The sequence below is a fragment of the Bufo gargarizans genome, chromosome 1, assembly GCF_014858855.1.
Source record: "Bufo gargarizans isolate SCDJY-AF-19 chromosome 1, ASM1485885v1, whole genome shotgun sequence".
Lineage (NCBI taxonomy): Eukaryota > Metazoa > Chordata > Amphibia > Anura > Bufonidae > Bufo > Bufo gargarizans.
The window spans coordinates 97,849,613-97,862,454 of NC_058080.1; the positions used below are offsets into that span (position 1 = coordinate 97,849,613).

The 12,842-nt window shown below is 38.2% G+C and overlaps 1 protein-coding gene across 2 annotated transcripts in view; it reads right to left on the reverse strand.

Moving 5' to 3' along the window:
- SPOCK3 (SPARC (osteonectin), cwcv and kazal like domains proteoglycan 3) overlaps positions 1-12,842 on the reverse strand; it is a 489,251-nt gene that overhangs the window by 88,481 nt on the left and 387,928 nt on the right. For both annotated transcript variants that reach the window (XM_044285920.1, XM_044285986.1), the window contains exon 6: positions 9,229-9,343. In XM_044285920.1, the coding sequence (XP_044141855.1) occupies positions 9,229-9,343 (115 nt within the window). The remainder of the gene's footprint in view (positions 1-9,228; positions 9,344-12,842) is intronic.

Sequence of the window (12,842 nt, forward strand, 5' to 3'; positions counted from 1 at the left end):
AGGCTCTGTGCTGACATTTCATGCTTCCCAGGGGCAGGCTATTTAAACAGGCAGCTGTTGGCCACATTTGCCTGTGATTGGTATTCTTGCCTCACAAGCTTGTTGTGTGTTTGCTTCTCTGGATTACTAATATTGCCTCTGATTACTGATTTTGCCTCTGACATGACCATGTATTTGACAGCAGTTTGCTAGCCCGTGACCCTTGCCTTTTCCTGCTGACTTTGTCTCTGATGCTTTCTCCTGCTTCCACTTTGCTATGTATTTGTATCTGATTTTGGATCCTGATCTGGTCCTGGTTTTACCTAACTGATTTTCATCTCTTTCTGTCTAACTACTCCTTTCCTATTTTGGTTTAGGCCCCTGCACTAAGCTAAGTAAGGATTGTCATCTAGTTGTGGGCCACCACTTAGGATGGATCATGCAAGCAGGTAGGGACAGTGGTGCGGATGCAGTACAGAGCTAAACTGCATTTTCATGACATTATACACATTGTGCATTGCTTTGCTGGATGTTATATTATGGAGATATTATAATTTTGCTACTGGAGTACTTCCACAATACAGTGCCATACAGTGGAGTGCCTATTGCTCAGTTGTACAGAGAATCCATAAACATTTTGGGAGTCATTTATTAAACTGGTATAAAGTAGAACTGGCTTAGTTGCCCATAGCAACCAATCATATTCCACCATTCATTTTCCAAAGGAGCTGTACAAAATGAAAGGCGGAATCTGATTGGTTGCTATGGGCAACTAAGCCAGTTCTACTTTATACAAGTTTGATAAATGACCCCTTTGTCCTTCCCAGTACATATTTGGGTCTTAACATTTAACTTTTTTTTTTATATTCTTGAGAATCCATACAGCTGCAAGAAAAAAACATTTGTGTCTATGGAAGCCAAATCATAATGCCAATAATAAGCAATGAGGTAAAAGATAAAGAACTAGAAAAGGTATAATTAAAGATTCTGTATTTTTCCGACTATAAAACATTTTTTCACCCAAGAGTGAAGCAAAAGTGGGGATTGTCCGCTTGAACGTCCGTAAATGTACTATTTGCCTTATTTGTACTCGAAAAATGTACTAAATTGCTGTCTTCATTTTTCTTTATTGAAAATATTATAAATAAAGAATTTATATACATGTAAAAAAAAAAAAAAAAGTGGCAGTGTGTCTAATAGTCTGAATGCTAATGATGGCTTCCATTATTACATCAGGACGTAGTGCATGTAGGCACGCACTATGATCTGACACTGTGCGACGTCAGGTCACCGTGTAGCATGGACCGGAAGAAGACCAGGAAGTGGTGAGTGACAGTGCTGGCCGAAGCAAGTGAGGTAAGTTTTTTTTTCTTTTACATCTGATCTGAGGTCTGATGGGGATCTAATTTGAGACTGATGGGGTCTGATCTGAGACTGATGCGATCTGAGGCTGATGGGTCTGATCTGAGACTGATGGGGTCTGATCTGAGGCTGATGGGGTCTGATCTGAGGCTGATGGGGTCTGATCTGAGGCTGATGGGTCTGATCTGAGGTTGATGGGGTCTGATCTGAGTCTGATGGGGGTCTGCCCTGAGGCACATGCGGGTCTGATCTGAGGCTGATGGGGGTCTTATCTGAGGGGGATGGTCTGATCTGAGGCTGATGGAGGCTGGGTGGGTCTGATGGGGGAAGATCTGAGGTTGATGGAGCTTGGAGGTCTGAGGGTCTGATCTGAGGCTGATAGGGCTTGGGGTCTGATTTTGGGGTATGATCTGAAGTCTGATGAAGAATGGGGGTTCGATTTGGGGGTCTGATGAAGATTGGGGGTCTGATATGAGGTCTAATGAAAAAAAAAAATATCTTATTTTCCTCCTCCAAATCCTAGGTGCTTCTTATAGTCCAGTGCATATTATAGTGCAGAAAATATGGCAGGTTCATTTTCTACAACATTTTTTGCAGATGATCAGGGTTTAATAGTTCTTTCTGACAATTCTAATTTGAAATGATATTTAGATTTAGTCACTTAAGCTTCCAAGTTGCAAAAAAAAGAATAACTGTGTACCACAGAGTTTGCCTTGTAGACAAATGCAGATGTAGGAGCTTAAAATAGGACTCATTGTAAACTATTTATCCCTGTCACTGATAAAGTCATGTAGAATGGGAAGAAGTTTGAAAAACGACCTTTAGAATACAGTAGTGTGTTATAAGAAATTGCCTTGTTTACATCATTAAGCATGATTTGATTTGACTGAAAGAGTCTTGTGTGGGTATGTATGTAGTTTCATCCATTTCCATTTTGATATTTTATTAGATGCACTATTATTCCATTTAGTAATATGACAATCACATAACTGAAAAAATATGCAAAGAAAAGTAAAAAAAAGAAAAAAGCTTTTCATTGTAGGCTGCTTAGAGTCGTTATCCCATCACAGTACAGGATGATTGGTAAAGGTCTGACTGCTGGGGCCTTAAAGATCACAAGACCAGAGGTTCAGTGTTCCCCCGTTCCCTCTATCCGAATGGCTGTACTGTGGATAGTATTTTTTTATTTATGACCCCTTTACCCCCTTAAGGACACAGCTATTTGTGTCCTTAAAGTTAACCTGTCACTACATATCACCACATAATACAAAACCAAATACATTCTTAAATATGCTCTGGTCCCATCAGTAAAATGCTGTTTCTCCCACCCAGATTTTGAGTGCATTCTGTAGAAATTATTCCTTTTATTATATGCAAATTCAAGTCTAGTGCAACGGGGGCGTCACACTTGACCTTGTTAACCACGCTCATTAGTCCTGGCTGTTCTGTCTCCCCAACTTTGAGTGAAAAGGCCACGCACAGTATGGCCATGATGCTTGCCAGGGCTGAAGTCATCTGTACTGCATTTGCACTAATTACCAAAGAGATGGCGAGTGCATGCACAATTCAGATACAGTAACTTCAGCACTGGCAAGCATCAGGGCTGTTCTGCACCTGTGCTGATTATCAAAGCAAGGAAGCATGTGCAGTAACATTTGTCCAGGTCAGACTGCAATACTGCCTGGCCCTGTCACTCAGCTAGGACTGTTTTACAGTGCAACGAGGTGCAACAGTAACACACTGGTTGCACTGAGCATTAAATTTGCATATAATAAAATAAGAATTTTTATAGACTGCAACCAGTGACAATTTGAATAGTAGAAACATCAGTTTAGTGAAGGAAACAGCGCATATCTAAGAATTAATTTGAATTCATATCAAGGTATTTGGTGACAGATTGCCTTTAAAGGGTAACTGTCATATTTTTTTTTTATTTGCTAGTTTATTAGCGCTAGGCATGTATACCTGAGTTATTCTGTTAATGATTGTCAAAAGATCTGTAATTACCTTATAATAAGAGCTTTCACTGTCCCTTTACACTGCTCGCTTAAAAAAACATTACTAGGGCTTGTCTGTCTCCCAACTTAATGTAAACAGAAGAGGGGAGGTCCTTAACACTGCATGCCTGCATGCTGATTGGCTAGCAGGGAGATGCTGGCTACAGCAAGTATGTATGGGAAGTGAGGGAAAGCAGTTTTGGCCTCAGATAACTGGCAGAGGAGCCATCTTGAGAAGGTCCTCATATTGTAAATGTTTAAACAGCCGTAACTAAGGGAAAAACTCAAGGGAAACAGTGGTATGTAAAGAAACTAAAGATTGCTTTATGTATAATGCTGCTGCAGCAGTAACATATTCTAAAATTTATTGTTGGATGAAAACATGACAGTTACCCTTTAAGGATACACAATGCTTTGTTCTAACGAACATTACTTTTTAACTTTTACATCTATGTAGCTGCTTTCATTTCAATTAGCATTTTACCAGCATCATTTTGGGGTGCATATAATGGCCCAGATGTAATAACTTATCTGTGCCATAAATCTGTCTAAAAAGTAGAGTAAAATGGCATAAATTGGTGCAATTTTGTGCATCTAGGGTTTCTATACTTTTTCCAACATGCCCAAAGAGGGGGCAGGGCTTAAAGTAAATTAGGTGAAACTTTGTTGGAAAGGGGATGTAGTAAGATGTACCATTTTAAGCAAAAATTTTAGCCAATCATGCAATAAAAATCTATCACAAACAAAGCCCACCAATAGCTGGTATACAGTCAATGAAAAGTATCTATCCCTGCACCAGATCTTTCATCCAGCCTGAGCCCCTGTTATAAATGTGGTGCTGTTTCAGTTACATTTTAATGTTATGTACACTGCCTGTCCCAAAAAAATGTTGCCACCTGGATTTAACTAAGCAAATAGGTATGAGCCTCCTATTGGATATTTACTGCATGGGCGGTTATCTTTCAGCTGGCAATAAGTTATTTAACCCCAACTGGTGCAATGAGTTGCTTCTCATTTCTTAAACAACCATATTGAAAGACACATCTCGTGGTCATGGAAAAGATGTTAGTCTGTTTGAGAAGGGTCAAATCATTGCATGCATCAAGCAGAGAAAACATCTAAGGAGATTGCAGAAACTACTAAAATTGGGTTAAGAACTATCCAATGCATTATTAAAAACTGAAAGGATAGTGGGGACCCATCGTATTCAAGGAAGAAATGTGGCGGGAAAAAAATCCTGAATGATCGTGATCAGCGATCACTTAAACGTTTGGTGAAATCAAATTGAAGAAAAATAACAGTAGAACTCAGGGCTTTATTTAATAGTGTCTGTGAAGGTTCTCATTTATCCAGGTCATGGTATATCTGTAAAGAATAAATCAAGGCAACTGGACTTACTGTAGATTTCTTGAAAACGATTTTGGGACTGAACAGCTGTGATTGGGACTGAACAGCTGTGCAGCCGTAAGAAAACCACTAATCAGTGAGGCAAACCAGAAAAAAGGCTTCAAATTGCCAGGGAGCATAAAGATTTGACTCTGGATCAATGGAAGAAGGTCATGTGGTCTGATGAGTCCAAATTTACCCTGTTCCAGAGTGATGGGCGCATCAGGGTAAGAAGAGAGGCAGATGAAGTGATGCACCCATCATGCCTAGTGCCTACTGTACAAGGCTGTGGGAGCAGTGCTATGATCTGGGGTTGCTGCAGTTGGTCAGGTCTAGGTTCAGCAACAGTATGTGCTCCAAGAATGAGGTCAGCTGACTACCTGAACATACTGAATTACCAGGGTATTCCATCAATGAATTTGTTCTTTCCTGATGGCACGGGCATATTCCAAGATGACAATGCCAGGATTCATTTGGCTCAAATTGCGAAAGAGTCATTCAAGGAGCATGAGACATAATTTGGCCACCACAGAGTCCAGACCTTAACCCCATTGAGAATCTTTTTTTTTTTTTTTGGTGGCAACATTTTTGGGGACAGGCAGTTGCTTGACACTGGTTTCTACAATTCAGTTTACTATTTTCACAATTTTGGCCATGACAGATGTTAAAACAAATTAACGCTTGAACATACTGCATTATAACACATATAATCAAGAAAATATTGTTCAACTAAACCAAGCTAATGTTCAAGTTCCAGCTGGAAAAAACATGTTTACGAGCTAAATATAGACAATGTATTATGTATAAAAACTCCCAATTTGATTAGCAACTGAAATTACTGTCACTTGCTAATTATCCCTTTTAATTGCCAGGCTCCGAATTAATGATGTAGGGCACCCGCTCATTATATCGACCCACTGTTATTTACCTATTTACTACTACTTAATGTAATGTACTTCATTGTGAATTCAGCCTTTCAACCTCAACCCTTCACTATTGAAAATATTGGCCTTGCCTGTAGTGCTAGTTTCTGTATAAAAGAAAAAAGATCAAGCAATAAAAGACAGGAAAATAGAGATAGCAGAGGGTCAAAAAGAATGAGCAAGGCCTGAAAATAAAGAGAATGAAGTTGAAATCTCCTAGCTGTCTATATGTTCTGATTCCCTTAGCAACAGCCATCAGCATACAAATTGTTCTGTTGAGAATGCCATATGCACCCAGAACATTTTCCTTTTTATTACGCTGTAAGAAAATATGTAAATATATAAGGGTATGGCCACATGGTCAGATTTCCTGATGCAAGTAGAGAAAGTATAAAAGACAGATACGACTTCTCTTTTTTTTTAAATTACTTCTGGTTTAGCACCTGAACGTGTGGCCTTGTGATAATGCTTGTTTCCAATCTTCACATTAAATGTAGTGGCATTGAAATGTAATATAAATATATAATATGTTTTCTTTGATTGTTAAATCCTTCAATGCTATAGTTCAAGGCATGGTACATGCAGATATAGAAGTAGAGGATAATTCTGCAGGTGCACTGATTCTTTTAAACAATGAAAAATACATTATTAACTCAAGGACATCATTCCCCATTGCATTTCCTATAGTGTAATAAATCTACAAACATTTTATATAAATTACTTATTTTGCACAGAAAAGTGATCTAGTGTACATTATTGTAGTCAAGAGTCATGAATGTATTGGTTAAATCAATTCAGCTAAAAGAGTCCATGACTATGTCCTGTCCTGTCCCTAACTGAAAGAATGTATAACAGCATGGGGCAACATTAACAATTCTGCGTGATTTACAGCTGAAAGCTCTTACAATTCCTTGCTCACTCAGTAACTCCCATATTAAAGTCATTGCGCTTAGAATGTGTTGTAAAATGCAGAAATATTTAATTAATTATAAAGCAACTAAATCAAAATGAATAATCTACTGTGCATTGCTTGACAAAGGGGTGCGACTTAGCTGGAAAAAGCAGGTAACAGAAAGTGGTGTAACTTAAAATGCCGCAGTGTGTGCCAAAATTGTGGGAATTTTGTCCAACTAATAGGTGGTATAACGTTAGAAGCAAGTGTCCAGCCATCCATCAAATTTATCATCCAGCTCAAGACACCATTTTTCTCCTTATTGAATTACAGATTTGTCCAAAGTGGAATTGTGCATCTTTAACTAAGCCATCTTTTTAATTACATAGCTTTTGATGGTTAACTAATGGTAAATTATTAAATGTCCTCAGAATGGTACAAAGGATCTTTTGTACCACACTGAGGGTTTTCTGCACTGATACCAAGTAAAGACCAATTTATAAAAAAGACAGTTCTGTAAACTGCCATTATAAAACGCTGATTTACCTTTCCCTGTTTGTTCTTATTCTTTAATTAAGACCCAGGGTGCATATTTAATCCACTATTATCTTAAGAAAGTCCTATACTGTTGGATACCAGAAACATGCAAAAGCAAAAATGAACCAAAACATCTCAAGTTTTTTAAACTAGCCTAGTCACAAAGTAATTCACAGAAATGTAGCACAGTAAACGGCATGACAATATAGTTTGTATTTTTCTTGTCATTCTAACTTAAAGCAACTCTCTGCTCGAAGAAAAAAAATCACATTAACTTGGCAACCAGCAGAACACTTACAGCATCTGGTGACCTCCGTTACCTCTTTTTAGCTGCAGATCCATCGATTCCCAGGCTTCTCTTCTGTAATCCAAGATGGCCACACTGCTTCTCAGAGTACATGGGGCATACTGTGCACTTGGACTTGGATCAATGCACAGTGAGTCTGAGCAATGCAGCCATCCGAAGACAGAAGAGGAGCCTGTGAATCGGTGGATCTGCAGCTGACAAGGTAGACATGAGGGCACCATGTGAGTGTTCCGTTCCAGTTAATGCAACTTTTTGCTTCAACTCAGTATCACTTTACATTTTAACTTAAACAGAACCTATCACTTCTGTGATAAACTGAAACATAAAACTTTTTCCTAATATGTTTGGTACTCTAAGAACCTGAACTACGATGGCAATGGGCAGTTACCTGCAGAGGAGATATATAAATAAGATATATAACTAATATAAAATATCTCTGTAGATACTGAAGTCAGCTACAGGAGTGAAGGACCTGCATATGAGGGGTTAATCAGCATAGGAGAGGTACTGGCTCTCCTTGACCAGACCAGTGGTGTATAGACACTTAATGGCAATGCTCCATGGGGATATACTATGCAGAGAGGTATCTCCCAGGGAAAGAGAACCAACTCGCTTGTTCCACATTCTGGAAGTGACTTCCTTTGTGTCAATGTTTGATTTTTCTAAATGTTTTTGGAACACACAAGAAAAAATTTCCGAGGTATATAACCATCCTCACACAGCTATATTGGGGTGTCTGCCCCTCACCAGTAAAAAGCATGATTATGTCTAAGTTCACGGCATCAATCAGTCAGAATTCTACTCCATGCCGATGGGGAGCAAACACCTTTAAACTGCTGTCTGTGGATGGATATGTCACTTGGCTATTTTCCCTTGTATTCCAAGGCTTTTTAAAAGTCAAATTAGAAAGTTGAGGCAGCACTCCAAAGTAGTTGAAAGACATATGGTTTATTCAAAAAATAAAATTTTGGCTAATAAGCCTTTACCGGAAATGTGGTATCGGAAATAAACCTCTCTCTTTCTCTCTCTGCATTTAAATGGTAAATGTTTGATGTTCTTAATTATATGTATTTGAAAAAATACTGATATTATGGTCTTCTATCATCCCAAGAGGCAATCTTAGAAGTGAAAAGTTCTCTTTAAATGGGGTTTCCAGCTAAAAATTATTATCTTTTAATATGTTTTAAATAGCAATAAGATATTCACATAAAGGCCCCTTTACACTGGCTGAGCAGAGGCCAGATAATCGCTAACAAGCATTTGTAGGAATTATTCATTACATATGTGAAGGTGGAAAGGTGCCGCTGATTACCTGATGAACAAGCAAAACGGTAACATGATCATTTGTGCAGTCACCTAAATTGTTATTTGCTGGCAGGAGATTGAGCTGTCTAAACAGCACCCCGCTTCTGCCAAACAGTGATTCCATATGAGGAGGAGTAATGGTATTAGTGATCACTCCTCTCCATACTGTGGAGAAGATTGCTGCATGTAAATACAGTGGTCTCCTTTACCGAGGAGCAGGCAATTGTCGGGAAGGAGCATTCCTTCCCGTCAATCGTCTGCTACATCTAGCCGTGTACAGGGGCCTTTACTCATACTCTTCAATTTAAAAAGACGCCCCCATCTTCCGCTGTCATTGCTTTCTGTTCACAGACACTACTGATGACATGTCATCACAAGAAACACTATCCTATGTAAAGCACAAGCTAGAAGTAAAGCTGTGGAGCCTGGGACCGGTTAATTGAACAGTATGGGTAACATGCATAGCTTGCTATTTAAATCATATTAGAAGATATTGTTTGGGCTGGACAAACCTTTAAAAAAATGGTTTACAAGTCTTACCTCTTTTCTTATTTTTGGTTACTGGACTTGATTTGCTTGAAGAACAGGGACAATATCCATCACACTTCACAGATATTTGTTTACCCAGGATACAGGCCTGATATTCTAATTTACACTGAAATATACAGGAAAACATAATCTGCATATTACAGTTGATCATTCCATGGCAGTTTCAGACTTATTACAATTTGTTCACTTTCAATTATGCATTATAGATCTGTAAGCCATTATCTTAGGTACCTATTAGAGATGAGCAAAGTTTGGGGAATTCGAAATTTGATTGATACCCAAAAATTTGCTTTGGGACAAATTACTTCATCACTTTTTTTGTAAGTAGCAGGTACAATGACAGGGAGCTGCGATAGCACTGCTCCCCATCATTGCACCCCTCAGATGCCGCGTTCATACATGATCGCAGCATCTGAGAGTAAAAACTGTGTGAAATTTACAGAAAAAAAATTAAATCATACTTACCTCCTCCATTTGCTTCAGCCATCTGCCGCCATCTTGCTTGAAAATCTGGAGCGAAATCTTGCACAGCCCGAGAGTACGTCGTCACGCCTGAAGATATTTAATCAAGATGGCGGTAGGCGGTCCGTCACTAACAAATGGAGGAGGTATGATTTATTTATTTTTTTACATTCTTTCAGGTTAAATCGATTCACTATCATGAAGCACAAGGAAATTCAGCTTCCTGGCAAGTCGAATTTATCCTGAAATTGAGATTCCACTTTATACATTAGCTCATCTTTAGTACCTATTTTTGCACCAGCTTGGAACAAATACTACTATATTTACTACTGTAATGGTTTGTGTATATTAAGATAATGCTGCACAGTCGGACATCTTTGTTTGCTACCATTCGGAAATATGTTCATTAACTGAAAAGTCATATTACTTAGTAGTCAGTATATAACAATAGTGCAAAATGCCAGTTGAAATTTAATGTAAGGGAAAAACTGCTGATATAAGTACACCACTGGGGTCTGCCTAGGCAGGACATAGCACCAACTTGACACTGAGTAAAGATGAGCGAATCAATTCTATGGATTCAAAAAAATTCGGATTCTAACAAACCTGAATTTCTTGAGATTAGTTTTGAGTGAATCAGAGAGAGAACAATGCTTAATGCTCAAATGGAAAAGAGATATGCAAATCAGTTCCTCTACCAAAAGGAAAGACAATAAATGCTTCTTTGGAAAATATAGATATGCAGTATTAGATATGCAAATCACTCTTTCTACCAAAAATAAATAAAAAATGAGCATCTCATTCCAGCAAACAGCTCTTTTTTCACTAGAGCTGAGCAGAGAGAAATAGCTTAGCTGCCGGAGAGGCCATGATTGGGGTCTGTGTGGGTACTAGTTCTCCTAATAATGAGCGCCAAGTATGTCTGAGGAGTACTGTAGTCCAGAGAACGATCCTCTATGTTTCTGGGAAAAATATACATAAATTAGCACATCTTACATCTGTTGGAAGGAAAGCTAATTTGGACATCTTTCCCAGAAATCCCAAAATATACAAATTAGCTTTCCTTTAGAAAGGAAAAGAAAGCTAAGCTTTTCTAATGCCAGCAAATCTGCTAATTTGCCCATATTTTTTCCCAGAAACCCAGAGGAGCATTTCCTAGCCTAAAATACTCCTCACTTACTCTCCATAAGAGGGAATAGTACCTTTCCGGACACCAACCAAGTCTTTTCAGTCAACCTAATTCTCTCTGTTTAGACTGAGTTACGTATCTCTTTTCCAGAGAAGAGTTACATGTTAGTCTTTCTCTCTCTCTGATTCAGGTAGAACTAATTCAGACAGCATTGCATTTTTGGAATAATGTGGCAACTCAGATCAAGAAGTTCGCTCATCACTAATACAGAGGTAATAAACCAGATATATTAAGCAAGGATATTTTTCTTAGGCAACCTAGTCTTGGTACTATAAATTGCCTTGCAGAGAGAAGCTATGTCAGATTACCAGCAGTATCATTGGTAAATTCTTGACCATGAATGGCATGGTCAAGAATTGCTGCATGTAGGCAAGTATATAATGGTTTAGGCAATTAATGACACAATCACATTTAGTGATAAAGATTATGACAAACCAACATTTTCATGCAAAGATTATTGTATACAAATTTGTTTGCATGTGGTCATTTACTCATTTACCTAATTGAGGACTATTCACTGTATTTAGACAGCAATGGTTTACATAAAACACTACTGTTTTTATTTGCATCATCAAAACATCACACAATGTACTTTTACATTACCACAATTCAATAACAACAAATTATGATTTATTTATTCTCATATTTCAAGCATTGATCAAATATTTCAGTACAATTGTTCATTCGCTAAATACATTTACAATGCACAATGTTCTGCCTAGCATGGTTAGAAAATGATTCTAATTCATTCTGCCAGAGTGATGGTATTTCTCAAGTGGTTAGTGTGGCTATGGCACCATCTAGCGGTGTTAAGTTGTATTAGACTTTGTTTCTCTGATGTTTGTTTCAGAGATATTGTGCTATGCAGAGCTGTTCAGTTAGTTAGTAATTGTTACTCAGGGAGTTGTTACTACTGTTAGATAGACATGTAATCTTATGTACAGACAGCCATTTTACAATATGCTATAGTACATGCTATCTATACTTTATACTTATACATGCTATTTGTATTCTTAGAGTTTTACCAATCAAACAATCATTTTTTACCAATCAATTAATCACATATGTACGACTTGTTGACCAATAGACAAGTTAGACTACAAAGAACAGTCCTCTTATTTGGAGGACAGGAATGGTTTATTATGAATGTCAGACTGCACACTGTGTGAACGTGTATGAAGACAGAACACACAATTATCTTCAAACATGAATCATTAGCAATCGAATTGTAATCATTATCTACTCGTCTAAGTGTGCCATGAGGAACCAAAGCTCCTGCTACTGAAACAAGTGAAATTTATTCAAAAAGCATTCTGTCCTAAAATTGAAACCATTATGAAACCATCATCCTCTGACATCACCCCTGCTTTACTCCAAAACAGCTGTCGCTAACATGTCCTCTCTGATTGTAAAAGTGAACCTTTCAAAAACGGAACTTCTTGTCTTTCCCCCATCTACTAACCCACCTAAACTTGATATTTAAATTTCAGTCTGCAGCATTATCAAAACTTCTGTGCAACATGCCCACTGTCTTGGGGCCACGTTTGACTCAGATCTTTCCTTTGTTCTCATATTCAATCACTTGCATGCTCTTGTCATCTGCACCTCAAGAATATCACCAGAATCCACCCTTTTTGTTACGGTGGAAATGGCAAAAACTCTTGTTGTTCCTTGATTTATTCTTATCTTGACTACTGCAATGCATTACTAATCATTCTCTCTCTCACTAAACTCTCACCTCCAGTCTGTCCTAAATACTGCAGCCATACTCATCTATCCAACCGATACACTGATGCTACTAGCCTGTGCCAGTCACTTCACTGGTTGCCCATCCACCACAGAATACATTTCAAACTTCTCACCCTCACCCACAAAGCTCTCCACAGTGCTGCACCTCCATACATCTCCTCCCTCATTTCTGTCTACCACCCTACTCGTGCTCTTTGTTCTGTTA